This window comes from Lissotriton vulgaris, chromosome 1_1 (assembly GCF_964263255.1).
Source record: "Lissotriton vulgaris chromosome 1_1, aLisVul1.2, whole genome shotgun sequence".
NCBI classification, from domain to species: Eukaryota; Metazoa; Chordata; class Amphibia; order Caudata; family Salamandridae; genus Lissotriton; species Lissotriton vulgaris.
In genome coordinates this window covers 363,463,938-363,491,015 of record NC_141685.1, presented here as the reverse complement: position 1 = coordinate 363,491,015, position 27,078 = coordinate 363,463,938, and the positions used below count along the sequence as shown (strand labels likewise).

Genomic DNA, 27,078 nt, shown 5'->3' with positions numbered 1-27,078 from the left:
CTGTTCTCTTCTCCTGTTCTAATATGTTGTTCTCTTCCACCGCTTCCTTCCTTAACTCACTGTTCTCTTCACCTTTGCTGATCAGTTTTTTCCTCATGTGCAGATCTGCTGTTCCCTTCCACCACCTCATTCTCTAACTCCCTGTTCTCTTCTCCTATGATGATGTGTTCCTCTCTTCCACCCAACTCCTTCTCTAACTCCCTGTTCTCTTCTCTTCCCATGTACTGATCTGCTGCTCTCTTCCACCCACCTCCTTCTTTAACTCCCTGTTCTCTTTTGCTGTGCTGCTGCTCTCTTCCACCCGCCTCCTTCTTTAAATACATGTTCTCTTCTCCTGTGCTGATCTGCTGTTCTCTTCCACCCACCTCCTTCTCTAACTCCCTGTTCACTTCTCTTCTCCAGAGCTGATCTGCTGCTCTATTCAACATGCCTCCTTCTCTACCTCCCTGTTCTCTTCTGCTGTGCTAATCTGCTGCTATCTTCCACCCCACCTCCTTCTTTAACTCCCTGTTCTCTTCTGCTATGCTGATCTGCTGCCGCTTCCACCCACCTCCTTCTCTAACTCCCTTTTGTCTTCTTTTCTCCCTATGCTGATCTGCTGCTCTCTTACACCCGCTTCCTTCTTTAACTCCCTGTTCTCTTCTCCTGTGCTGATCTGCTGTTCTCTTCCACCCACCTCCTTCTCTAACTCCCTGTTCACTTCTCTTCTCCAGAGCTGATCTGCTGCTCTATTCAACATGCCTCCTTCTCTACCTCCCTGTTCTCTTCTGCTGTGCTAATCTGCTGCTATCTTCCACCCCACCTCCTTCTTTAACTCCCTGTTCTCTTCTGCTATGCTGATCTGCTGCCGCTTCCACCCACCTCCTTCTCTAACTCCCTTTTGTCTTCTTTTCTCCCTATGCTGATCTGCTGCTCTCTTACACCCGCTTCCTTCTTTAACTCCCTGTTCTCTTCTCCTGTGCTGATCTACGTCATTCTATCTATCGCCCTCACTCTATCTATCGCCCTCACTCTAGCTATCGCCCTCACTCTAGCTATCGCCCTCACTTTAGCTATCGCCCTCACTTTACAAAACATGTTGCATTACAAATGCTATAAGTGTCACATTTGCAAAAGTTAAAAGTATTGGCATTGTAAAAGACAAAGCTATTAATTTCACTATTTTCAAAACCAACACATAAATATAAAATGTGTCATTTACAAGACCAATAGCTCCAACTTTCCTAATGCGAGACCTAATGCATTGCAAATGCTTGTTCTGGGATATGACCTTTCAAGTGAAGGGGAAAGCTGAGCAGCTAACTTTCTAGAAAAGTATGCAATGCTACAACCTCTTAAATCAATAAAAAACTTAGAATCAATACTGCAATTCCTGAACTTTGGCAGAACATACATTTGGATTACGCAGAAAGAGCTAAACCTTTCTACAATTTGAGAAGACCTGACTTTTCAGTTAGACAATGGATACAGGAACACACAGATATCCTTTGTTACCTACAAACTGATATGATAGCTTCAAAACACTTAAAGGCACGCTTAAATGTACGCAACCTGGTGATCCAAATAGTTGTGGGTCACTCAGGGAACACATCCCTAACTTATAATGAAGGTGAAACAGTACCAATAGCATAAAAATCACATTTGTACACAAATGCTGAGATGCGTTTTGCAGCAACACAAAACATTCTGACTGCAGTATAGACTGCTATAGTGAGAGAAAGAGCGCTGGCTTAGGGGAAACAAATAAATGTCGTAACCCTGGTACCAGCCTTAGAGGCTGCTAAAAAGGCAAGCGTTCCTAAAGCTAAAGCCTTACATCAGAGGTGGATACAATGGGCTAATTCTCTTTCTGCAGCAGATGTAGAATACAGGTTCGCCCCAAGTCTAAAAACCCAAGCATTCTTGCGATACGAACAAGAAGATCTTCTCCCTAATGAAGTAATGCTTCTAGATCAGTATGAATATATCATTTACACTGACAGATCTGCTCAGCCGGCCATTGGAAATAAACAGCAATACAGTGCTGCATGCGCAATCGGTAAAGGGCACATGCAGGATGAAAATTTTTATCCGAGTTGTACAAAAACTCAGTCTATAGGAGACTGCACGGTGCAGCTGGCAGAATTAAAAGCCCGGTTAGTGGCACTGGTAAATATGGATCAAGAATTCCCCACACTTAATTGTGTGTGATTCCTTTTACTGTGTTCAGTCTTACAATGAATACATACAGCACTGGGGACAAAATGGGTTCTAGGATGCGAAAGGTGGCACAATTCAGCACAAAATGCTGTGGGAACAGGTAGTGGAGTTGAAAAAGGACCTGCCAAGGGCTCACGTGATACACACACTGAGTCATCAACGCCTTGGCGTAAATGTTGAAGGGAATTCATTGGCTGACGAAGCTGCGAGGGGGGCTGTACGCACGGCTTCCGTAGCTACAATCACTCGTTCAAAAACGAGAATAAATTGTGAGATTATGGTTCCGTTTATTGCTACACGCAATAAATCGGCAGTACTGAAAAGATTTCTTCTCAAGTACTCCTACAAGTTAGATGCGAATAACGTTCCATTAGCTCAGATTCCTGGAGTGGGGGATAGAGTTATATCAAATGTGGATCGCATGTTAGGTTTAATTCTAGCAGGACACAAGGGTATAGATTCTGCACACGCAGGTGTTACAGGGACTTTTTCCCTACTGAAACAACGCTACTGGTGGTCAGGATTAACAAAGCAGACTAAAGATTATGTCTTGAAATGCGACATCTGTCAGCAAATGAAAGGCTCCACCGTAACACGTCTAGCAAAGATACCATTGCTAATATCAGACAAACCACTCGCGTGTGTTTATTTGGACCACTGCAGCCCCTTACAAACAGATGGGGCTTACAGGTATATCATGGTTACAGTGGATTCCTGCTCTAGGTTCCTATAGGTTTGGCCCCAGCGCACGGCTGATGCTCAAACTGTTAGAAAAAATTTATGAGGCTTTATAGGAACATGTGCAATTGGTGCATTACATTCTGACTGTGGCCCCACGTTTAGCTCTCGGGCTTACAAGGAAGCCATGGGAGGTTTGGGTGTATCATTGCGGTACTCCTCTCCATACCGTCCCGAGGGAAATTCAGTAGTGGAAATGAAAAACCGAGAGTTAAAGCAATCTTCTTTTCTTTATTTATTTATTTTTAAATCTTGTTATTAAACGTAAACTAAATCGGTACATACAAAAAGCAATTATAGTTTATCACCCTTTTACAGGAGTTCCAAGTCAAATATTTACCCAATTGGCTACAATCTCAACAAGTTCAATCCATGCATTAATAAATCTCCTAACAACCCTCTGTTTGTCAGGCCTCTCAGATTTTCTCTCCCTTCTTAAAGCATCCTTTACTTTTATATATTGTGACTTCCGCTTGCCAGCACCAGTCGAGATCGTACTCCCACTCCTCTACCATAGCGATTTCTGTCTCTCCCCATTTACGTGCTACATTTCGTTTAGCCACCACAGCCGCTAATGTAAGCCATTTCCTTACGTGACTAGGCCAATCGTGGTCCCATTTTGTTATCACGAGGAGCCATTTAAGTTCCAACTGGACCTCCATGCCCACCACTTCCACCGTTGCTGCAGCTACTTTCTGCTAGTATTCTTGCAATAGAGGACTATCCCAGTGTACATGATAGAAACACCCCTCAAACTGCAACCCCTGTGACGCATCTCACTTTTACTACGGCCCAAGCGCTGCAGCACTGATCTAGGGTAGTACATCATAGGCAGTATTTTAAGCTGTACTAAATGAAATCTTGCGCATATCGCCACTTCTCTCGGACCCTGGAGTACCTCCACCCATTCTTCCTCGTCAAAAAGGCCTACATCCCTTTCCCAGGGTGTCCGGAGTGAGCCCATCAGGTCAGTGGCATGTTGCTTATCTTTCTGTAGATTAGGAAGATGGTTTGTTCCTGCAGTGGCTCTGTCAATATCCTATCTTCTAACGGGGAGGCCGCTACCAGGGTCTCCCCTCTCTGAGATACCTAGGTAGGGCATGCCCTAATGGAAATACTTGAGCCACTCTCCTTTCCCCATTTCGTATTCCCTTTCCAAGTCAGCAAATGTGATATACGCCCGTCCCCTCCAAATGTTTTCCAGGGTCCCCGGTCCCAGTAGTTCCCATTTGGCGAACCCTGTCAGCCTTCTTACTTCCTTCAAAACATCGACTGTCCACAGGGGTATCCTCTCCGTGAGCCTACCCTCCCAACCCAGGTACCTTGTCGCTGCAACCCATGATCTAATCACTGTAGTTGTCTATGGCGGGAGGTTCTTGCCTATTTGCCCCGTTTAAAGTAACGTCTGCGGGTCTCTCCCACCCATAGCCAGTCTGTCTACCTTATACGCTGTATCATTTCTGTACTCGAATACCCATCCATTCATTTTTTAATACTGGGCTGCCCAGTAGTATCCTCGAATATCTGGCACTGCCAATCCTCCGTCATACACCCCTCTTTGTAACTTATTTAGGGCAATATGTGGGGCCGCGCCGCACCACAGCAATGCCCGGAGCTCTGTATTCACTTTTTGAAAAATAGCTGGGGACACCTACGGCGTATTTTGCAATACAAAAGAAGACGCAACAACGCCATCATTTTAAACATTGCAGCGCGTCCCATCATTGTCGGGAGAAGCGCCTGTCAATGCTTTATCTGCTATAAGCCTATCGAGCTGCATCCCGATGTTCTTTTGTTGGAATTCTTGGGGGTCGCGCGTTATGTAGATTCCAAGATACTTAAAGCCATTCTCCTGCACTGGCACAATGCATCGGGAGATCAAGGTGGGGGTTCCTCCGGCTAGAGGTAACAGCAGTGACTTATCCCAAATTGATTTGGTAACCAGTGTATTCTCCAAATATACAGAATATCTGGATTGATACGGTCCACTGAGTGCCTTGGTTTCCTCACATACAGCAGGATATCATCTGCATACAGGGATATGCAATCCTCCTCCTCTTCCCCTATTCGTATCCCCCATATCAAGGGGTCTTGCCGTACGCATGCTGCAAGTGGTTCCAAAGCCAGCGCAAATAAAATTGGGTACAACGGCCATCCCTGTCTGGTACCTCTCAGCAGGGCAAACGTCCGTCACACCGTGGCATTGACCCTGTACCCTGGCTAATGGTTGCGCATATAGAAGCCGGACCCACCCTATACACTTGGGCCACATGACGAACTTTTCTAGAACAGCTTAGATTGCTCTACGCTACACTATCCAATGCCAGTCTGATATTGAGCGAAAGTAGTGCGTCCTGCTCCGTAGGGGCCTTCGTGACATGGAGTATGCCAAATAACCTACAGAGATTTAGCCTGGTGCTACGATGCAACATAAAGCCAGATTGGTCAGGATGTATCAAAGTGGTAATCACCTCAGCTAACTGTGTAGATAAAAGCTTGGCAAGCACCGTAACCTCAAAATTGAGCAATGAGATTGGCCGATACGACCTGCTCTGTGAGGGTGGCTTGCCCGGTTTCAGGATTGTTTCTATCACCGCCATTCTCTGGTCTTGTGGGAGAATGCCCTAATTCATCGCCTGGTCAAACATATTTAGCAAATGCTCCGCCGTCAGATCGGACATACCTTTGTACATTTCCACCGGCATTCCATTTGGTCCGGTCACTTTCCCAGATTGGAGCTCACGGTGGCTGCTTTGATTTCATTGACTGTCAAGTCACCTTCTAATCGCTCCCTCTCCTTCACTGAAAGTCGCACCAGGGAGATATCCCGCAAGAAGTCTCTGCAGTCCTCCTCTGTATGGTGTGATCGAGAGGCGCATATCCCATCATAATAACTAGCAAACTCCTCTGCTATTTCCGCCCCAGTTTTGCGTCTTTCTCCTGCCTCATTTTGCAGCCCTGGAACCTAGTTTCCACTTGTTTGTCTTTTGTCTAGCCATGCCAGCAGCTTAATAGCTGTGTCCCTAACGTCGTATAGTCTGTGCTGTGTTGCCCGCGCTTGCGCTCTGGCATTATCTTCCTCTAAGTCCCTCAACTCTTTCTGCCATACCATTAAACGTTGTCTGTCCTTAATTGCTCGGTCACCAGTCCCCACTGCTTGGGATTCTAGCCTTATTATTTCTTCTTCTAGGGTGAGGCTTTTAAGGACTTTTTCTTTTTTTTATAGCCCCTATCTTTGCCTGTTCTCGACCTCTGAGTACCGCTTTAAATAACATCCCAGAGGACCACCACAGAGTCCACTATTCCAGTGTTGTCCTCAAAGAACTGCTTTGCTCCCTCCTTCATGTCCGCTCTAAAATACTCATCTCTGAAAAACTATGGAACTATCTAGAGTGGCAGTATATAGTCCCTCCCCGGGCCTGACAATCTAACTTCTATGGGGGAGTGGTCAGATAGCCCCCTTGCCAAAATTGCTGCATGTTAGAAATGGGATTTCTGGTTGGCTCAGGTTTGCTGTAGTATAAGGGAGTTACACTCCTAAAATAATCCCTGCTCACCCTCTTGGTAGCTTGGCACGAGCAGTCAGGCTTATCTTAGAGGCAGTGTGTGAAGCATTTGCACATAACCAACAGTAATACAGTGTAAGCACTACAAACTGACACTACACCAGTTTTGAAAAATATCCAATATTTTTATATACTTAAACAAGACCAAACACGATAAGAAATCTACAGTACTTTAAAAATAGATGTCTTTAAATTGCCAAGATACAATAAAAACACATTTCCTTGATGTCGATAGCTCCGTCTGGGATATCACGGCGTCGTGAACAAACAAATCCAAACAGTTCTGGCTGACCGCGGCGTCGCGAGTCAGCTGCGGTGTCGGGAAGACCCGCCAACAGTACCTTTAAGAGATGCAGGTTGTCTATGACCTCTCCTTGTCAAACCCGTTGCAGGCCGATCTCCTCTCTGATGGAATCAGGAGCCCTGGCGTCGGTAGGCATCCGGGGCTGCGGTGCAAAGTGCAGCGTGCAGTGCCCTCAGGTCGCTGTGCGAGCAGCTGCTCGTGGCAGCGTCAGATGGCATAGTTGGTGAGACCAGGGTCGCGGTGTGAGATGAGGGTGGTGCTCGTCATGGTGCTGGCAGGTCACGGTGCAGCAGCGGCATCGCTGAAACGCTGTCGTCCGACGACAACTGGAGTCGATGGTACTGGCGTGGGTAGGCCAAAGCTGCGGTGCGGAATGAGGGCGGTGCGTCGTGTAACTTTACGAGCGGTGCCCTCGAACCACGGTGCAAGCTGCGGTGTTGAATCCGGCGTGGAGCGGCGCCATCTGGAATGCCACGGCATCGTCGTGAAACGAAGCGGTGCAGAGTGCAGTGCCCGCAGGTCGCGGTGCAAGCAGCTGCTCAGTGGCGGCGGCAGCCGGCGAGACCAGGGTCGTGATGCAGCGCTGCGGCGTGGTTCTCTTTGCGGTGCCTTCAGGACACTGAGTCGGCAGCTGTGTCATAGACGGTGTCAGGCTTTAGGTCTTTGCTGTTCCTAAGACTTCTTGAACAGGGAGCGAGCTCTACCTCAAGCCCTTGGAGATACTTAGCACAAGTAGAGGAAGGTCAGTCCAGTCCTTTCACTTCCCAAGGCAGAAGCAGCAGCTGCAGGCCAACCCAACAAAGCAAAAACACAGCAAAGGGGCATAACTCCTCCTGGCAGCTCTTCGAGCTCTTTTTCTTGGCAGGTTCCTTGATTCAAGCGAGTTCTAAAGTCTTGGGCCCCAATATTTATACCAGTAATTCCTTTGTCCTCAGAAGTGGAGAAGTGTGGCTCACTGGTTAGAGCAGGCAGACCCTGAAGCAGAGGTCAGACCCGGGACCAGGGTTCAATTCCCGACGCGGCAGGGTCTTGAGCTCAAATGTCCATGGACTCGATAATTCTCGCTTCGGTGCCTGACCTAATCATGGGTTCACACTCTGCAACTCTGGGCATTAAGCTTGCTTAATCTCCACAACGGCCCCCCCGCGGCGGGATGCCTGGCTTTCACCTTGGGGATGCCCTGTAGGGGCTATCTCACAGGGAAAAACCAGGACGGGTTCCCAAGGCAAGCGCGGAGATACCCCTTCGGGGGTCGATTCTGGCGCTATATAAGAAATATAATAATAATAAGAAATATAATAAGGCGGAGGGGCCTGGACCTAGTTCAAACCAGGGTGCATTCTGCCAGGGTGCACCTCCTTCCTTTGTCAGTGTGGGCCAGGGTCCTCAGATGCACCACAGGAGGTGGAGCCAGCATTGTGGAAGGTGAGCCCAGCCCTATTTAGACCCAGGTGCTACTCCTCCCACCCATCTACGTGTAGATGTGCCTATTCAGCCCTGCTGACTCCCCCTGTCTCCTGGAGTCTCCCCCAGCCCCTGTCTCTCACAAACCAGACAGCAAATACACAAGCTAGCAGAGGCGGGCTGGATGGTTAGGTCAGAAAATACCTACTTTCTAAAAGTGCCATTTTAAAACACAGAATGTTAAAACCAACTTCACTTAATGATGTATTTTATCATTCTGAGTTCAGGCATACTAAACTCTAATTTCTACCATGTTCCCTGAGTCAGTTAGGATTATAGGATGTAATAATCAAACTGCCCATTCTGGCCTACGGGGAACAGGTAGCCTTGCAATAGTGAAAAACGAAGTAGGCTGTAATTCACTATCAGGACATGCCACACACATCACAGCATGTCCTACCTTTTACATACAATGTACCCTGCCCATGGGGGTACCTTGGGCCTACCTTAGGGGCACCTCACATGTAGAAAAGGGAAGGTTAAGGGGCTTGCAAGTGTGTGCACTTGCCAAGTCGACCGGGCAGCCCCAGGCAGTGAACAGGCTCTGCAATGGCAGGCCAGAGTTACACTTTACTGGCTGTTTGCATGGGTGGCACAATCCAGTGCTGCAGCCCACCAACAGCATTCGATTTATAGGCCCTGGCACTCGTAGTGCACTTTACTAGGGACTGACGCATAAATCAAATATGCCAATCATAGAAACACCAATCCATAACAAATTTTATACAGCAGCACTTGCACTTTACCACAGGACAGCAGTGAGGAAAGTGCGCAGAATCATTACACCAGTAAAAACAGAGTCAAAACCGGGAGGTCAGAAAGCAAAAAGTCATTGGAAACACGGCAAAAGATGCCAATTCTAACACTGCCTCTCTAAATTCCCCAAGCCCTGAGTGTGCGTTATAATGTAGTCAATCCTTGATAGGCTTCCAGAGGACGCCGACAGGGGAGTATATTGCTTCTCATTTGGATGATGGTTCCTCCAGATGTCTCCCAAACCCATCGTATCGAGAAACCCCTTCAGCTGTCTCCCCTTTCTCACTGTGCTTGTTCCCATGGGATCCCCGCCCGCCACGTCCAACGCCGGCGAGAGGATATTGTTCATATCACCTCCAAGGACCAATCTACCCTCGGGTAGCTGTAACAGCAGGGTGCCCAAGGCCTTGAGCACTGCCGTCTGAAGACCCAGGGGAGAGTACACTGAGCAAAAATTAATTCTCCTTCCGTCCCAAGTTCCACTTACGACCACGTATCTTTCTAAGGCATCTTTCCACACCTTATTTGAAAAGAAGGGAAATGTGCGCCTGATCAAGATCTACACCCACCTAGAACTAGAGGTGTAGCCTGCATGTGCAATTTGTGTAAACCCAAACCTATCTAGTGCTTTACAGAAGTTGCCCTTCGGATGCGTTTCCTGCAAAAGGACCACGTAAGACGCATGTCTCTCAACAAACTGTAATACCATCGTCCTTTTTAATTTGCCAGTAAGGCCATTCATGTTTCAGGACCAAACCTTTACTGCAGACAGCATTTGAGCATCCGACCGGACCTGCGTTCAGCTCACGCTTCTCATGCCCCCTTCCAGCCCTTTCGTTGTCCTAACTGTTAGCCTCTATTTAATGCCACTGTCAATAGTCTTTGCTGGTTTTACTGGTCAGCACGTTCTCGATTACCCTCAATTCTAATCGCCATACTGGGCTTAAATCAGCACCAGGACCACTGGTACAGACTTACCTCTGGTTAACCACACCACTCGTTATCCTATTGCTACCTCTGTTACTGCCGAGCCAGTCCCTCCACAGCCATGGCACCATCCCTGCGGACCCCACTCTCACAGCTCGAATCTTTGCCTTGTCTACTGCCAACTGTACACCACCCCTCCAGCCAGTCATGAGTCTCTTCTGGTGTGGTAAAATGCCACGTTTTTCCCTTCGCGATCACCTGTAGTCTCGCTGGAAATAGCATCATATATTTCACTTTCCGCACACGCAGTTCCTTCTTGACCGGTTCAATGCTTCTTCTTTGTCGTTACACTTGGAGAGTGAAATCAGGGAAGAATCTGATCTCAGTATTTTCATATGGCAGGTCCCCTTTCGTTGTAGCCACCTGCAGTATTACATCCCTATCGCGGTAGTTGAACATTCTAGCAATAGTTGTTCTAGGAGGGGCTCCTGGCTTTGGAGGTGGCACTGGAGCGCTGTGTGCTTACTCAATGGAGAAAAACTTAAGACAGGCGCACTGGTTGCAATTTATTGAAGTAAAGGTCCTCCAGAAAAGAGTCCATGCTTAGTCCCTCTGCACCTTCGAGCACCCCCACCACACGGATGTGCTTCCCCCTCACTCTCCCTTCCTGATCCTCCAGGCGCACTGCAAAGCGCGCCGACTTGAGGTAGGATCTGAACTTGCTGCTCAAGGCGTTTCTTCTTTGCCTGCAGTTGAGAAATTTTAATTCTGTCCGTCCTCACTTTTTCAGATAACTAGGAGAAATCTGCCCTGATCAGAGTGATATCTGTAGACATAGTCAAATTTGGGCTTTAGGGTTCCCTTGACCTCACAGATCGCCGCCATTATCGCAGTTGGGGAGGGTTATTCAGTTCCACTTTCCTTGTCTATGGTTGTTGTGGATCTAGTAACTGCATAGTTGTCCATCTTTTTTGACTGTAGCGGTCACGGGCCCTTGGGCTTGCCCATTGGTCCTGTGAAGATTGCCCAGGTTTGCCCCCCACCCCTCCAGTGCTTTGGTGGGAGGGCCCCTCTGCTCCTTCTCCACTTCAACTCAGGCTGCCAAAAGTCCTTCCGGTCCACCGGGGACCAACCCTCAGGCACAGCTCTCTTGTTCCGGCACACGTTGAACTCCCCTCGACCGTGCCCCTATCTATAAGGTAATGTTGTGTCTCAGTCTGTTTCACCTTATTCACTTCTAGTTAGTAGGTCACCAGTAGTTCAGGGCCCCACCGGGCCTTGTTGCCTCTCCTCTGTAGTTACGCAGCCTTCTGATCCCAGAGGGCTAGCGCCTCCTCTCCCGAGCAGTTCACGGCTTCTTCTACTGCTGTTGGGGGCAAATGCAGTAACCAGCACCCTTCCTCTTTGACTCCACTTGCCTGCCTAGACTCAGACCCTCCAGTAGTCCCCAGTTACTGCACCTCCACCCAGCAGTGTGTTGCAGCGCATCTCCACTTGGTCTCTTCTCTGCTTGGTGCCCCAGGCTCATTGCACTCTCGCACGACTGCTCCATGCGCCCCCTCCTTCTCACAGTCTACTGCCTACGCTGACATCTGGCGATCTGCCCGTCGTCTTCACAACAGCCTCTGGGGCTCAGCAATGCATGTAGCCAGGATGCTTCACCACTCCTCACCTCAGCTTTGGCTGTGTCAGTCTCCAGCGGGCATCTAGATCTTGCCCCCTGTCCGCTCATCACCGCAGTCTATTGAAACTTCACAGCTTGGGGGAAGTGCCATGGACCATAGAGCAACGGCGTGGCCCCGTTATAATGGCGGTAACGTAATAATTTATGGCAACTTGCCCCCTGTTCCACTATATAGCCGCCGGGCTCCTTCGACCGGAGCCCGATACTCCGACGTTTCGCTGTGCCCCCGCTGGCTTTCGCTCCTTCCGCTGTGTCGATTCTCGCAGGAGGTGCAGTTGTCGCCTGGCTCACTGTCGCTCTTCCTCCCGGTGCTCCTCCGCAACTTGCCACAGCTGTGCACCTTCACGGCCGCCATTACCCTTTGCCACAGCAGATTTCTCTGGCTCCTTTCGGCCTTCAGGCGGACCCTCGGCCCTCAACCCTTGACATCGGGGGGCTCCTGTTTGTCTGCTACTTGTACCCAGCAAGGATTTGCCCTCCAGAGGCATGGATGGTCTTCGGATATACGGGCTTGCACCGGATCTCCGCTACAGCGTGGCCATTTTAGTCCGTGGTCAAGCCACACCCCCCACTTAAAGCAATCTTTAACAGCTAGGGTATTAGGCTCGGGTTAAAGTTGGGTAAAACATTTGTATGGAGTTCAGCGAGCATTGAATAATATGCCAAAAAGTTCTCTAGGGGTGTCACTCCTTATGAGGTCTAATTTGGGGTGAGAATGTGGGTACCTGATCATGATTGTGAAGGCAGAGTGGCAAAAAAGAAACCTTTTGACATCCATAAACGTTTGGCTGTTTTACAGGATCTAAATGAATCCCGGGTTACTACAACTCTATGTCCAAGTAAAGAGGACTGCCACTGGGGAAGTCAAGTCCATAACGGCAAGACCTGTCTGGATTCCGAAATGTGGGATCTAGTCAGAGAAAAAATAGCGGACAAAAGAGAATTTGGGCCATTGTATAGGAAACCTGTACCTGTCCTAGCAATTGAAGGAACAAGAAAGGTTACGCGAAATAGATCGTATAAACCTAGAGAAAGCTCTAGCTGTGGCGGATAATGGTTTAACTACACTAACCTCCAGGATATATTCACTGGGCAGCATCGTATCTTCTGCAATAGAGATATTAGAACAAGATTCATCCATTTTACAGCACGTTCAATCACAATTGCGTTCTATTATGTTATTAAGCTGGAAGCTGCAATCTTTGCGCTCAGGCTATGTGCCTTGACGTTTCATCAACAGTACATCTCTGTGTTCTTCCTTCAATGTAACAGAAAAACAGATAGAAATGGCACAAAGGGGAGCAAAATATACAATGCTGCGTATTGAAAAACTGGACAGATTAGCTTTTACAGTGGCAGAGTCACCGTCCACAGAATGGTTAATCCATGGCCACATAACTCTACCGGTCACTACTTTACAATTTCAGTATTGTCTAGAACAAAAGCAAGCAGGCAGATATGAAGTACTAGGTTGGGAATTCATCAAGGAATCTTGCGAATTACCGTACAGATTTCCATGCCGGAGTGGGAATAGAGAAGTGTTTTAAGCTGTAGAAACTGGGAGAAACTTGTAAGTGGATCACTCATATGTCAGGATATAATGCTGCATGGGGCCTGGTCAGTAGTGATCTTATCCTGTTACTTGAAGGGTGCCCCAGCTGCCGTGATCACTTCAGTGTTCAGGCTACTTTTGAATGAGAGTTACTTGATGCTTAACGATCAAGGTTGCTGTGGGATGCTTCCAGGCATCACATATCTGGTGACCGTCAGTTCTAGGGTTACTTGCTGTATGTGCAAGTATTGTTTCCACCAACACATACAGTTAGGTAGGCGCCATTATTTTTGTTTCATTAATACGGTTTGATGGTTTGGGAGCAATGAAGCCATACCTTTACAGAAGTCTGTGACCTTAACCTCCGCTCAAGAGACTTTTGATCTCCAGATCGCAAGGTCTTCAGCAGAGGTACAGGTGCTCATACATACGAACTGACCCTTCCATTTCGCAGAAATTGTAAATCGTATCTTTAACATATCTGCTATGACAGGCATAGCCCACCTATTTAAGAGCATAGGTTCTGGACTATTGAGCTACTCCACAAGAAAGTACTCCACAGTCTTGTGACCAAAGATCAGGACTCCCTAAGGGTGACCCTGAGTGGGGGAAGGACACGCATCCTTTTGTTTATATTACCCTCACACACCCTAGTGGTGTCATGCTTCATCATCGGGTCACCCTGACGCCTAAAAGTCAGGGTGGGCTCTACTGTATTTCAGGAAGTTCTTGAATAGATATGGCCAAGGGGGCTTATATATTAAAAACCCGCCGCCAGATCTGTTTCCCTTTATTCATGGATCTGTCGGGGATATTAAAAACAAAAGTTAATATCGGTCAAACAGGAGGTTTATGGTCCTATGACCCTAGTGCCAACATGTTTCAGTCCCATATTGGCCAAAGCGATCCTGGACTTTCTTCAGGGCTTAGAATACAATAATCCTCCCTGGCTAGAGCGGGAAGAGGGGTCCCTACCCTGCTTTTATTATTAGGGCAGATAGCTGCTCCTAAATAGTAACAGATTATTTATCTTTGATTGATTCTCACTCCATCCCTTCTTGGGTGTTTGAGCTGAACTCTACAATCGCTGCATTCTGGCCACGTACCATGGCGGTACATTAACGGCTCCAATCTGTTTTGGGCTTGCAATCTGTTCGACAGTTGACCATGGCACACACAGATGCAAAGTGCACCATGCTGCTCATGGAAAAATTTGAGAAGTTATCTTTTACAGTAGCTGAGTCACAGTCTATGGAATGGTTAATTCATGGCTACATCACACTGCCAATCACGACATTCCAGTTCCAGTTTTAAGTGTAAGGAGGTCTTGCTTCACGGAGCGTGTAATGCTTCAAAGGCGAACTTATCTTGCTACTTTAAAGGCTCCACAGCTGCAGTGATTCATCCAGTATTCGAGTTACTTTTGAATGGGAGTTATTTATGCTGAATAATCAAGGCTGTTGTGGGATGGCTCCAGGCATTGCATATCTAGTCACAGTAAACCTCAGGGTTGTTTGTTGTAAGCAATTATTGTTTCCCCTGACTCGCATAGTTAGGGACGCACCACTGTGGTCTTTGTTAAATGTTTCCAGTTAAAGGTTTGATCGCTGAGCAGACTGAAAGCCATGTTGTTTCAAAAAATGTGGCCTTAACTTCATCCCGGGAGACTTTTGATCTCCAGGTTGCAAGGTCTTCAGCAGAGATACAGGCCCTGGTCCCTACAAACTTCCCGATCCATTTCAGAGAAATGGTTCATCGTATCTTTAACATGTCTGATAGGAGTGGGATTGTACACTTATTTAAGAGTCTTGGAATCAGATCTTTTAACCACCTTTCGGACCATCTTTGGAGTAATTCCTGCTTTATACACTCGTACTCTTTTGGAGGGCTTCCTTTGGTCCTGCTATTAGTGGCGGGCATCCTCATTTTAATCCTATTGATTCGCCATGGACGTCTCAATTACTCAAGATATGGAGAGAACACTGCTGGAACGACGTTGTGAGCGTATGGTGTTCTACCTAACTACGCCTCGGCTGAGATCTGAGTGAGCATTTGTTCCTGGCTTTCAGACGGGTCTGGGTAGACTGTGTCCTGCCTGTGTTCCGTTGCCTCTTCTGCTGATTTGAATCCATGCTGGACCTGTGCCTGACCCTTAATAGGTTGTGCCACCGGACATAGACGCACTACTGGAACCCTTGTAGGCCACAGTGTATTCCCATGTTGATGACTGCATTTCTAGAGCCTCCAAGGAATGCTTCCGCTCCTGTTGGAAGGGAAGCAGCTCGGCTCCAGAGGTACAGGCATCTGTTCCAGGCATGCAGGCATCTAATTCTTCCCCGGCAGCTGCTGTCGAAACCAGGGGTGACATCTTTGCTCAGTCTACATTATATTGGAAGTGCTGGAGGGATTGCCACCTGCAGATGTAATGCTCAGTGATGTTGAGTATTCAGCACTGGATTCATAAACCACCTAGCCTTTACTGTGCTGGGAACTATTCTGCATTTTTTAAGCATTTTCCAAATTGAAGGTCGAAACGGACTTTGATTTTTTTTTTCCTTCTCTGCTCTGACTGAGCATAATGGTTTTCAAGGTGCTCAGTGTAATAATAACAACTCCTACAAGTTTAGAGGACCTTTTGAACGCTTTCAGGGGTTTTCTTTTATGGACATTTTTTTACAGGCTTTTAAAGTGCTTTTAGTATTTTAATTATAAATGATTTTCATGTTTTCACTTGCCTTAGCATTATCATTATTTAGTTGACCCTGTTGACTTTTTGATGAGGAGTATGTGTCATGTATTTTAGGCTAGTCCGGTCATGTATACTCCTTTTTCTATACATGTGTCCCATCCATACGACAACTATTCTAAACCGGTGACCTTTACCTAGTAGCTTGCACCTGTCTCTTCGACACCAGGCTCTTAGCATTCTATCATAATCCCTGTACCTGACGTACATAAACATGTCCTCAGGCATGGTATAATTATTCTGTATAAGGGTCACCACTTTTTTCATCCTTGGGCAACAGCCAGCTGTGCATGATCTCATTTGGTTGGAAAAACATTTGATTGTTTTCAAAACCTATTGATTGTAGAAGAAACCCTAGAGTGACCACTCTAGTGTATAAGAACCTTATTACCCCCTGCAAATCCGAGGAGAATTCCTTTCAAGCTGATACGGGGTCCTGCATGCTGAATCTTCGTCGCGAAGTGGTCTGACATCCCTCAAAGCAGAGACAGGGTCCTTCATTCTCAACCATCAGCTGAGGGGGCTGGTTCTTCCCTAGGGTTTTCTTGGACACACACACACACACACACACACACACACACACACACGCACTCGCACACTTTTATGGCAGTTAACGTCAAAGTTTGTTGCTCCAGAGTACTGTCGACTACCACTAATAACATCCCTGGCCCAATCAAGAAAACCATGATACTCTATTGGCGTTATTGAGAATTAACACCTAAAAATTGGATCTCGGAGGAATTAAAACTACTAGAAATGCCTAACTGGCGATTGATCAGAATTACTGAAAACAGACAAACTGTGGAAGTGAAAAGCCATGTTAATATAGACACTGGACATTCATGGGCCACACTGCTTTCAGAGTAGGTCGTATGTATTCAGGGATAAAAGTAAAATGTCTTTTAAAGACTGACTAATAGACTTGTCTTCCAATAAATAAACAACAGAAATAGGTATATAAAGACAAGTTAGTGAACTTTACGCCCATAGGTGTGAAAACATGCTACTTCTGCATTTGCCATGCAGAAGTTCAGTCTACAAGTAGTCTACATTCAATCCCCAAAAGGCTGGCGTTTAACATATTTTAAAATGCTGTTAGTAGGTGTAAATTTCTGCGATTCCTTTGGCGAACGTTTACGACCCTCAAAGTCACTGTTTGTGAGAGCAGGATGTAGAGAAGGAGAACTACTAACACTGGGCCCCATGCATGCCTCAAGCAGCATCATTTCTAGGAATTGGCATCCCAAGAAAAGGGCAGGGCCTGACATGCTTCTATAAAAATGTCTTTTGTATATTTTTCCCAAACACGTCTTGTATTTTTTTTCGTGACGTTTCTTTCACGTGCAGGAAAGGAAATGCCACAGAAAAAAAGTTTAGGACAAAGTACTCGAAATAAGTATGATTATATTAAAAGTACTTTGCAACACAGCACAATACAAGCTGAATGCAGTGTACGCGGCTGCAGTCTGCCTAGAAATAAGTTAGTCTTTCCAACCCCTATTGCGGAACAGTCACTGGTTCTCTTTTTTACACGTTTGTTTACCAATACCACACCAAGTCCTTTAGATCACACTAAGGCAAGTTACCAGACCACCAGGTCTTGGGTAATAGAAGTACGGCCTCGGCTTGTGATTTTATTTATTTTTTGTTTGGTGTGATAAGGGGGTGCATCCGGAAGCGTCTGGTGATTAATTCGGGGGAGCACATGCTTCGACAAACTATTAAGCAATACCAGCAGCTGGCACCCCAGCTTATCCTGCAAGAATTCCTACTCCCGAAAGGACGGACACTCTGTTTTTTACCATGAAATATGAAGCATGCACCAAATGAGTTCAAGAGAAAGTCTTGTAAATGCGAGACCTCAACCGCCACAGGCTGTTTGGAATGGGAGGGGCTGCTTGGAAAGTGAAAGCATGCACGACCAGCTGAATGTTGCAGAAACGCATGTTGTAACTGCAGTAGGAGAAACTCATTAAAGAAAATAGTTCTTACTGACTGAAAAAGACGTACCATGTATCAACCGAAGTAAAAGGGCCAGTCCTCCTGGGAGGTTACAAATGAAGATAATTGAAAACAAGCCCTTTAAGGGATCAGAATACAGCATTCACGAAGAACAATGACACAAGCCAATGAAAAATATGGGCGGGGAGCGGGCAGGGCTTCAAGTCCATAGTTTAATACAGCTTGGCTCACAGAGCAGTGCATGTGCTCCCCAGGCTCAACCTAACAATGGGGGTGGTCATGCAAAAAAAAAGAATTTTCTTGCAGGGGTTCAGTTTGAAAATAACTGCTATTTGTTCAGTGAATCAGATAAGTTAAACAGTCCTTCTGAATTGCTAAATAACTGTATGTTAATCTTACGAGGCCAGCTCATCTTTTAATCTTTCAGATGACTAGCAGTGAATTGAGTAATAGCAATTCCTATTCTGTTTTAAGCTCAAGTACTGAGCTCTGCTGTTCATTTAGAATTTGTATTGATTTTGCTTATTCATGAGAGGAGCGCTTTCTGATGTCCTTTTCTTTTTTTTAACAAAGGACTTTCCTTGTTTTCCTATTTTGTGCCACCCCATGTAAAATGCCGACCACAGTTGCAGAATGTTCCTTTAGTGGAGGCCCTCATTGTTGTAATAACTTACAGCCAACATGAGTTTGCTTAGCAATGTGAAAAAAGTTTACACTTCGGAGTAAAAGTTGTGATACAGTTTTTACATAAACACTGAAGATTTCAAATGTTTACATTTTAGCTGTTTCATGTTTTGCAGGTGAAATTAAACGAATATTAGAAAACGGGCTGAAAATTCCTGCGTCCAAAATGCTGCTGAAAGGTTGGAAGAGCGGGGATGTAGAAGATAGTGTAAGTTTCACAAAAGTGTTCGCTAACGAGGAATTGGCTGCCAAGCTAACTTTGTGTTTGTTGGAGAAGATTTGAGTTGAAAACACATGTTAGAATTCTCCATGACCACTCGATAAAGGCCCATTTGAAGGGTGCTCTTGCCGACGTCACCAAAAATGGTCTTATTCTACACAGAGGCTTTACACATGCTGCCTAGAGCAACATTAGCAAAGGTACCTTAACATTTAGGTACAGCAAATTGCAACCGAAGACAAATAGCATCTGACAGGCAGCCACTCCTGTTCAACAAATACAAGAAAAATCTACAGCACTCCACAAAAGCTAAACGTTGGTGTCCATTATTATCTCATGAATATCGTGATTAACTGTGCAGAGAACGACGTGTTATTTCGTGGACCAGTGACAGTTCTTTGAGTAGAGGCCACACAGCAAATAACCCCAGTCATCTTCTCTGGGTGGTGGGAAAACAGAACCATGGGCAAGGTGTACAGAGTAGTTTTGCTGTTGCAAATGGCCTGTTTAGCGGATTCGGTCCGTTTGTTTTTGAAATGTACTAACACCAAATTGCAATGGTGCATGTCCAGGATGTCTCTTTCAAATAGGGAATCTGAGTGGTATGTACTAATGTTTTTACAACCAAAATGAGGTTGTACAACATTTGCACTTTACTACCAATTCACAGTTAGTGATAGCCTATTTGCAAATGGGAAGGGGTCCTCTGTGGATGCCTTCTCCTTTGAGAATGTTTGGAAAATATTTTGTAAGAGCAGGCAGTGGTCCGTTTACACCACTGCCTACTCTAAACATTTTTTATTTTTTAAATGAAACGTATTATTTTTGATTTTAAAAGCTTCCCGTTTTCCTTTAATAAAAACAGAATGCATTTGGGGGGATTCCTTTATTTATCACCTCTGCAGGCACCATGCCTGTAATGGCAGCGAATCCTAGTCGGTCGCAAATGGTGACCTTTCTTATTAATATTCATGAGATGTCTATTTGCAACCCACTTCGAATCACTAATTTGTAAGTAAGGGCCAGATTTCACTTTAATACATTAGTGATAGCGATTACCTAATAGAGATTCACAAAAAATCGCTATTTGGTAATTGATATTAGTAATGTTCGCATATCAAACCCCAGGATCTTTGCCTTCAGTTACAATGGCAGGATTGCTTAGTGAAGGCTATGAGCAAGTAACTATTTGAAGCAATAGCGTGGAACCAGTTAAAAAACTAAAATATATTTCTCCATGTTCTGTTAATAATATTTTCAGACTGTAGTGTCATCTTTTGTGTCCTCTACAATCATCCTTACTATAGAAGGACAAGCTATTCCAACCGAAAGCTCCTCTGTCATTTATTTGAAGTAGACCTTTTCTCATAAGTTAATTTCAAATACATATCTTAACGTTTTGTTGTTTTAAAGGTATGTGGACTTTGATTAAATTAATGCAAATAGAACAATTGATGGATGAAATGCAGAACAATGTCATACATAGATCTGGACCTAAATCCATCTTTTTTTTGCTCACCATGCCATTCCAGTTTGGACCCAGCCATATGCAAATCAGTTTTGACCCTGCTCCCAGTGGGAACAGTCCAACCCGAACTGCCAGGCCAGGTCCACCCTGGACTGGAAATAAGCATCCTAGGACCGGTTTCAGGCTTCCAGCCCTCATCAGCCAGGATAGCTTGACTCCAGTGGCACGGAGAGCACAGGACCCACGTCTGGGCATACCCGTCCCACTCAGGGTGACAAATGCAAAAAGAACAATTGATGGACAGAATGAAGAACAATGTCATACATTCACCCCAGTACAGAGATCTGGGCCTAAATCCATCCTTTTTTTTGCTCATCATGCCATTCCAGTTTGTACCCAGCCATATGCAAATCAGTCTTGCCCCTGTGCCCAATGGGAATAGTCCAGCCCAGGGTCATAACTGATTTAAATATGGCTGGGTCCAAAATGGGGTGTTGAGCAAAAGAATGATGAATTTAACCCATATCTTTGTGACTGGGGGTGAATGCTTGCATTATCCAGCATTCCGTCCATCAGTTGTTTCTTTTGCATATGTCGTCCTAAGTGGGAAGGGTATGCCCAGATGTGGGTCCCGTGCTCACCACACCACTGGATTCAAGCTAGCCTGGCTAATGAAGGGTGATGCCCTGAAACCAGTCCCAGGATGCTTGTGTTCGAGGCATATGGGCTGCAGATGGTACATTATGAATAGATCGCCATCTGGTGTTGGGCTCGGATGATTGCACTTTGTTTTTCTCTTGGAGAGTCTTTTGTCTCTTGGTGACTCCTCCCTTGGTTGGTAGTGCGCATGGGCATCGGCTCCATCCTTAGATTGTTTTTTTCCGCCATCGTGTTCGGATGAAGATCGAGACGCTCCAGATCAACTTCAGAAGAAAGTGATTTTCGGCGCGTATTCCCTTTCCAATTCGACGGTATTGTTATTCGAACGCGTTCATTTCCATTCAGACGCGTTACAAATTCAAAATAGAAGAGAAAAACTTGGATCTACGTCGAAGAACAGGAGGCCTTTCTCGACGCAGTCAAGCCCGGAGTCCATGGAAAGGACTCCATTCAAAAAATGTCCAACGTGTGGTGCTAAGTTCCCACACAAGGACCTACACGAGGTGTGCAACCTCTGTCTATCGCCTGAACACGAATCCAGGGACTGCGAATTCTCCTCCAAGCTAACGATTAGAAATCGTCGAGCTCGAAGACACGAGGTTTCCAGAATGCAGGCGGAAGCGATCCCGGAGCTGTTCGCAGACGAACAAATCGAGGAAGAAGAGGACCAGTCGGGGTCGGAAGGGGACCAGTCGGAGGTTGAAGAACTCATCGAGCAACAAACCGTGAGTGACGACGTCCCCTTACCGAAAAACCGACCCCGTGCGGTAACGACCCCGCCCTCGGGCCCGGTCAAACCGCTGAAAAAAGTTTCCGACGCCCCGCCCTCGGGCCCGGCAACGAAACCGAAACTGAAACCGAAACACTCGGACTCCCACCATGTCGGATCCGAGAAAAGGGCGACATCGACTTCGGCACCGAGGCTACATGCAAAGGAGAGCTCGGTATCGAAACATTCCATGTCGAAACATAAATATGACTTATCGCCCAAGAGACACTCGATACCAAGAAAGTCGGAATCGAGCAGACATTCGGTGTCAAACAACAAGATCTGACGATCGAAAACAAAAGCACCTCTCGGAACCAGGACCCTCGGTACCGATTCAGGAGCAACAGACAGATCCCAAACAAAAGATCTTGTTTATTGATCCACAAACTGGGAAAGTGGTCACGAAGAAGAGAAAGAGTGAACAGTCAGAAGATAAACCTCTTCCTTCAAAAAAGAGAACAATGGGGACGAATATAACTCCTCCTGCTTCTCCTCGTCCTAGAGTAACACCCTCTTCTCCTATTCCTCACAATAGGCCAAATATTCCTACACCTTCCACACCAAGACCAGCTACACCTCAGTCAGATGTAGACAGTGATCTAGGGGAGGGAGAACCTCAAGGGGATGACGAAACTATCCCAGATGAGGAGGATCCATGGGAAAATTATGATGTAGGGTCAGATGAGGACAACGACCCAGAGCTATATCCCTCAAAGCCTTCACCACCTGATGATAACACAGGTTTTGTGCAGCTCATTAATAGGGCAGCAAAATATCACAAACTAGATATGCATACAGAACCTCAAATAGAGGATTTCTTGTTAGAGACTCTACCTAATGCACAGAGAACATCAGGTACTCTTCCTATGTTGAAGGGTCTTCTTACTCACACAGAGGAAATATTCGAAAACCCAGTGAGAGCCAGGGTGTTAAACCCAAGAATCGATAAAAAATACAAAGCGGCTCCAAAGGACCCAATATTTATTAGAGGGCATGTACCGCTAGACTCGCTGGTGGTCTCAAACGCTCGTAAAAGAGCAAACTCATTATCTACAGGAGAGGCTCCTCCACCAGATAAAGAGTCGAAGTTAATAGATGCATCAGGCAAAAGAGTAGCATCACAGGCAGCGAATAGCTGGCGTATAGCCAATACACAAGCACTACTCGCACGTTACGACAGGGCACATTACGATGAGTTAGAAAAACTTCTCACACATCTCCCAAAAGAACATCAGAAGAAGGCAGACCAATTAATACAGGAAGGTAAAATAATAACCAATACTTCCATTAAATGTGCATTAGACGCAGCAGACACTGCAGCAAGGTCGATTAACACTAGTGTCATGCTAAGAAGGCACGCATGGCTTAGAATCTCAGGATTCAAACAAGAAGTACAAACAGCCCTACTGAACAAACCATTTGATCAGAAGACATTGTTTGGTTCAAGCACAGACGAGACATTAGAAAAAATGAAGAAAGATACGGAAACGGCTAAGTCAATGGGAGCATTGCAACAGCCAACACACAGAGGTTCCTTTCGTAGATCCACCTATAGAGGGGGCTCAAAGAACACAGGAACGAATCAGCAATCCACATCTTTCACACCAACATCACCCAGAGGTAATTCAAGAGGCAGTTACAGAGGTAACAACAATAAGGGAAGAGGCCGCGGAAATAATAACAACCGCAACGCCGCAACACCAAAACAGTGACTTCATAGAACTCCCCCCAGACCACATAACACCGGTCGGGGGACGTCTATCACAGTTCCTACCTGTCTGGGAAAACATCACGTCAGACAAGTGGGTGAGACAAATTATCCAACATGGTTATTGCCTAGAACTCACAGCTACCCCACCAAACATCCCCCCCAAACAGCGTCCAATGAGTCAAGATCATCTGACATTGTTAAGAGAAGAAGTGCTAGCACTTCTACAAAAGCATGCAATAGAGAAGGTCCCAAAAGATCAACAGGGCACAGGAGTATACTCTCTATACTTCCTGATCCCCAAAAAGGACGGGTCCCTAAGACCAATATTAGACCTCAGACCTCTCAATGCTTACATAAATTCGGAGCACTTCCACATGGTCACGCTCCAACAAGTACTCCCTTTACTGAAGAAAGGGGACTTTCTTTCTACACTGGATCTAAAAGACGCTTACTTTCATATCCCAATTCACAAAGCCCACAGAAAATACCTAAGGTTTGTGTTAGAAGGACAACACTATCAGTTCAAAGTCCTTCAGTTCGGTGTCACAACAGCACCGAGAGTTTTCACAAAATGCCTAGCTGTGGTGGCAGCACACCTAAGAAGACAACAAATACATGTCTTCCCATACTTGGACGATTGGCTAATAAAGGCCAAGTCAAAGGAAGAATGTCTTCACAACACACAGAAGACAATTCAATTGCTGCACCACCTAGGGTTCACGGTGAACTACAAAAAATCACACCTGCAACCAAACCAGATTCAGCAATACCTGGGGGCTACAGTAGACACAGAAAAGGCAATAGCATACCCCAACCCAATCAGAGTACAGACAATGGTCGGGTTAATACAAAGATTTCAACCACAACACTCACTACCAGCACAAGTGTTTATGCAACTATTAGGCATGATGTCCTCCTGCATACTGCTAATACCACATGCCAGACTACAAATGCGCCCACTACAAGAGTGTCTAGCGACACAGTGGAATCAGGCTCAAGGTCAGATTACAGATCTGGTGTTGGTAAACGACCGGACGTATCGCTCTCTGAAGTGGTGGAACACAGAAAACATTTCCAAGGGACGGTCGTTCCTAGAGCCAATTCCACAAGTGATAATAACAGCGGACGCATCGCTCTCCGGATGGGGAGCGCATATGGACAGATACACAGTACAGGGGAAGTGGAGTGTGCAGCAAAAGAAACTGCACATCAACTACCTAGAACTATTAGCAATATTTCTAGCACTAAAAGCTTTCCAAATGCAAATAACAGGCAAAGCAGTCCTGATCAGAACAGACAACATGACTGCAATGTATTATATTCAAAAACAGGGGGGGACACACTCTCTCCAACTGTCCAGACTAGCACAGGACATATGGAGATGGGCCATTCCTCAAAAGATCTACCTGTTAGCGGAACACCTACCAGGAGTTCAAAATCAAATAGCAGACATCCTAAGCAGACAGTCAGAACAAGTACACGAATGGGAGCTGCACGACCAAATACTACAGCCATTCTTCCAAAAATGGGGGCAACCAGAGATAGATCTGTTTGCCAATCATCAGAACGCAAAATGCAAAGAATTCGCATCCAGGTACCCACACCAAAGGTCCCAGGGCAATGCACTGTGGATAAATTGGTCCAACAGATTTGCTTACGCGTTCCCTCCTCTACCACTAATTCCATTACTGGTTCGGAAACTGCAGCAACATTCAATGACAATGATACTAGTGGCACCCACGTGGGCAAGACAGCCGTGGTTCACCACGCTGCTACAACTCTCACAAGTACCACATCAAAAGCTAAGGTTATTACCCATGCATCTTACACAGAACCATGGAGAAATAATGCACCCAGATCCCAAACAACTGAACCTAGCGATCTGGCTCCTGAGGTCATAGAGTTTGGGTATTTAGATTTACCACCAGAATGCATGGAAATCATTAAACAAGCAAGACGTCCTACCACCAGAGCATGCTATGCAGCAAAATGGAAGAGGTTGGCTATACACTGTAACAGTAAGCACATCAACCCTCTGGACGCATCCACTAAACAAATCATTTGCTATTTATTACACTTACAGCAATGTAACCTAGCATATACCTCTATCAGAGTTCATCTCGCAGCCATAGCGGCGTACCTACAAAACAGGCAACATCTGTCACTGTTTAAAGTACCAGCAATTAAAGCTTTCATGGAAGGACTCAAAAGAGTCATTCCACCAAGAAGACCACCTTCCCCAGTCTGGAATCTCAACATAGTGCTTACCAGACTAATGGGGCCACCATTTGAACCTATGCATAGGTGTGAAATACAATTCCTCACATGGAAGGTAGCCTTCCTCATAGCTATCACGTCACTTAGAAGAGTAAGTGAACTGCAGGCTTTTACGATTCAAGAACCATTTATGCAGCTACACCAAAATAAAGTGGTTCTTAGAACAAACCCAAAATTCTTACCGAAGGTTATTTCAGCATTCCACATCAATCAGTCAGTGGAATTACCGGTTTTCTTTCCAAAACCACAAACAGTAGCTGAAAGAGCCCTACATACACCGGATGTTAGAAGGGCCATATTGTACTATATAGAAAGAACACAAACTTTCAGAAAGACAAAACAGCTATTTGTTGCGTTTTCTCCCACACATAAAGGCAATCCCATCTCCAAAGCGGGCATTGCCAGATGGATTGTAAAATGCATTCAAATATGCTACTTAAAGGCAAAGAGAACATTAACTGTTCCTCCTAGAGCTCAATCTACACGTAAACTAGGAGCATCTATGGCATTTCTGGGAAACATTCCACTAGATGACATATGCAAAGCGGCTACCTGGGTTACACCGCACACCTTCACAAAACACTATTGTGTAGATGTGCACACAACACAACAAGCTAGAGTGGGACAAGCAGTATTAAAAACATTGTTTCAGACAGTTGCAACAGACACGGGCGACCACCGCTAGGGAGAGAACTGCTGTATAGTCTATTCATAATGTACCATCTGCAGCCCATATGCCTCGAACGGAATATGCTACTTACCAGTATGCATCTGTTCTTGGCATAGAGGGCTGCAGAGTGGTACATGCCCTCCCAGCCTCCCCGGAAACCTGTGTCTGTTCCAACATTATCTTATTTAGATACACTTACATGGGCACTCTTATCTGTATTCTACTATACTACTCCATCTAACCCTACTATGGCAAAACAATCTAAGGATGGAGCCGATGCCCATGCGCACTACCAACCAAGGGAGGAGTCACCAAGAGACAAAAGACTCTCCAAGAGAAAAACAAAGTGCAATCATCCGAGCCCAACACCAGATGGCGATCTATTCATAATGTACCACTCTGCAGCCCTCTATGCCAAGAACAGATGCATACTGGTAAGTAGCATATTCCTTCCAGTCCAGGGAGGACCTGGCTTGGCCGTTCGGGCTGGACTGTTCCCACAAGGAACAGGGTCAAGACTGATTTGCATATGGCTGGGTCCAAACTGGGGTGGTGTGGTGAGTAAAAGAATGATGGATTTAACCCAGATCTTTGTGACTGGAGTGAATGCTTGCATTGTCCGCAATCTGTCCATCAGTTGTTTATTTTGCATTTGATTAAATTCAAGCAGTCAAATTGTTAATACCTGCATCTTCCCAGTAGAGACCTTCCTAAAATATAC

At 45.9% G+C, this 27,078-nt stretch overlaps 1 protein-coding gene across 2 annotated transcripts in view; it reads left to right on the top strand.

Moving 5' to 3' along the window:
- Nucleotides 1-27,078, top strand: part of FAF1 (Fas associated factor 1) — a 1,861,897-nt gene that overhangs the window by 283,454 nt on the left and 1,551,365 nt on the right. For both annotated transcript variants that reach the window (XM_086952414.1, XM_086952412.1), the window contains exon 5: nucleotides 18,699-18,790. In XM_086952414.1, coding sequence (XP_086808540.1) covers nucleotides 18,699-18,790 — 92 coding nt within the window. The remainder of the gene's footprint in view (nucleotides 1-18,698; nucleotides 18,791-27,078) is intronic.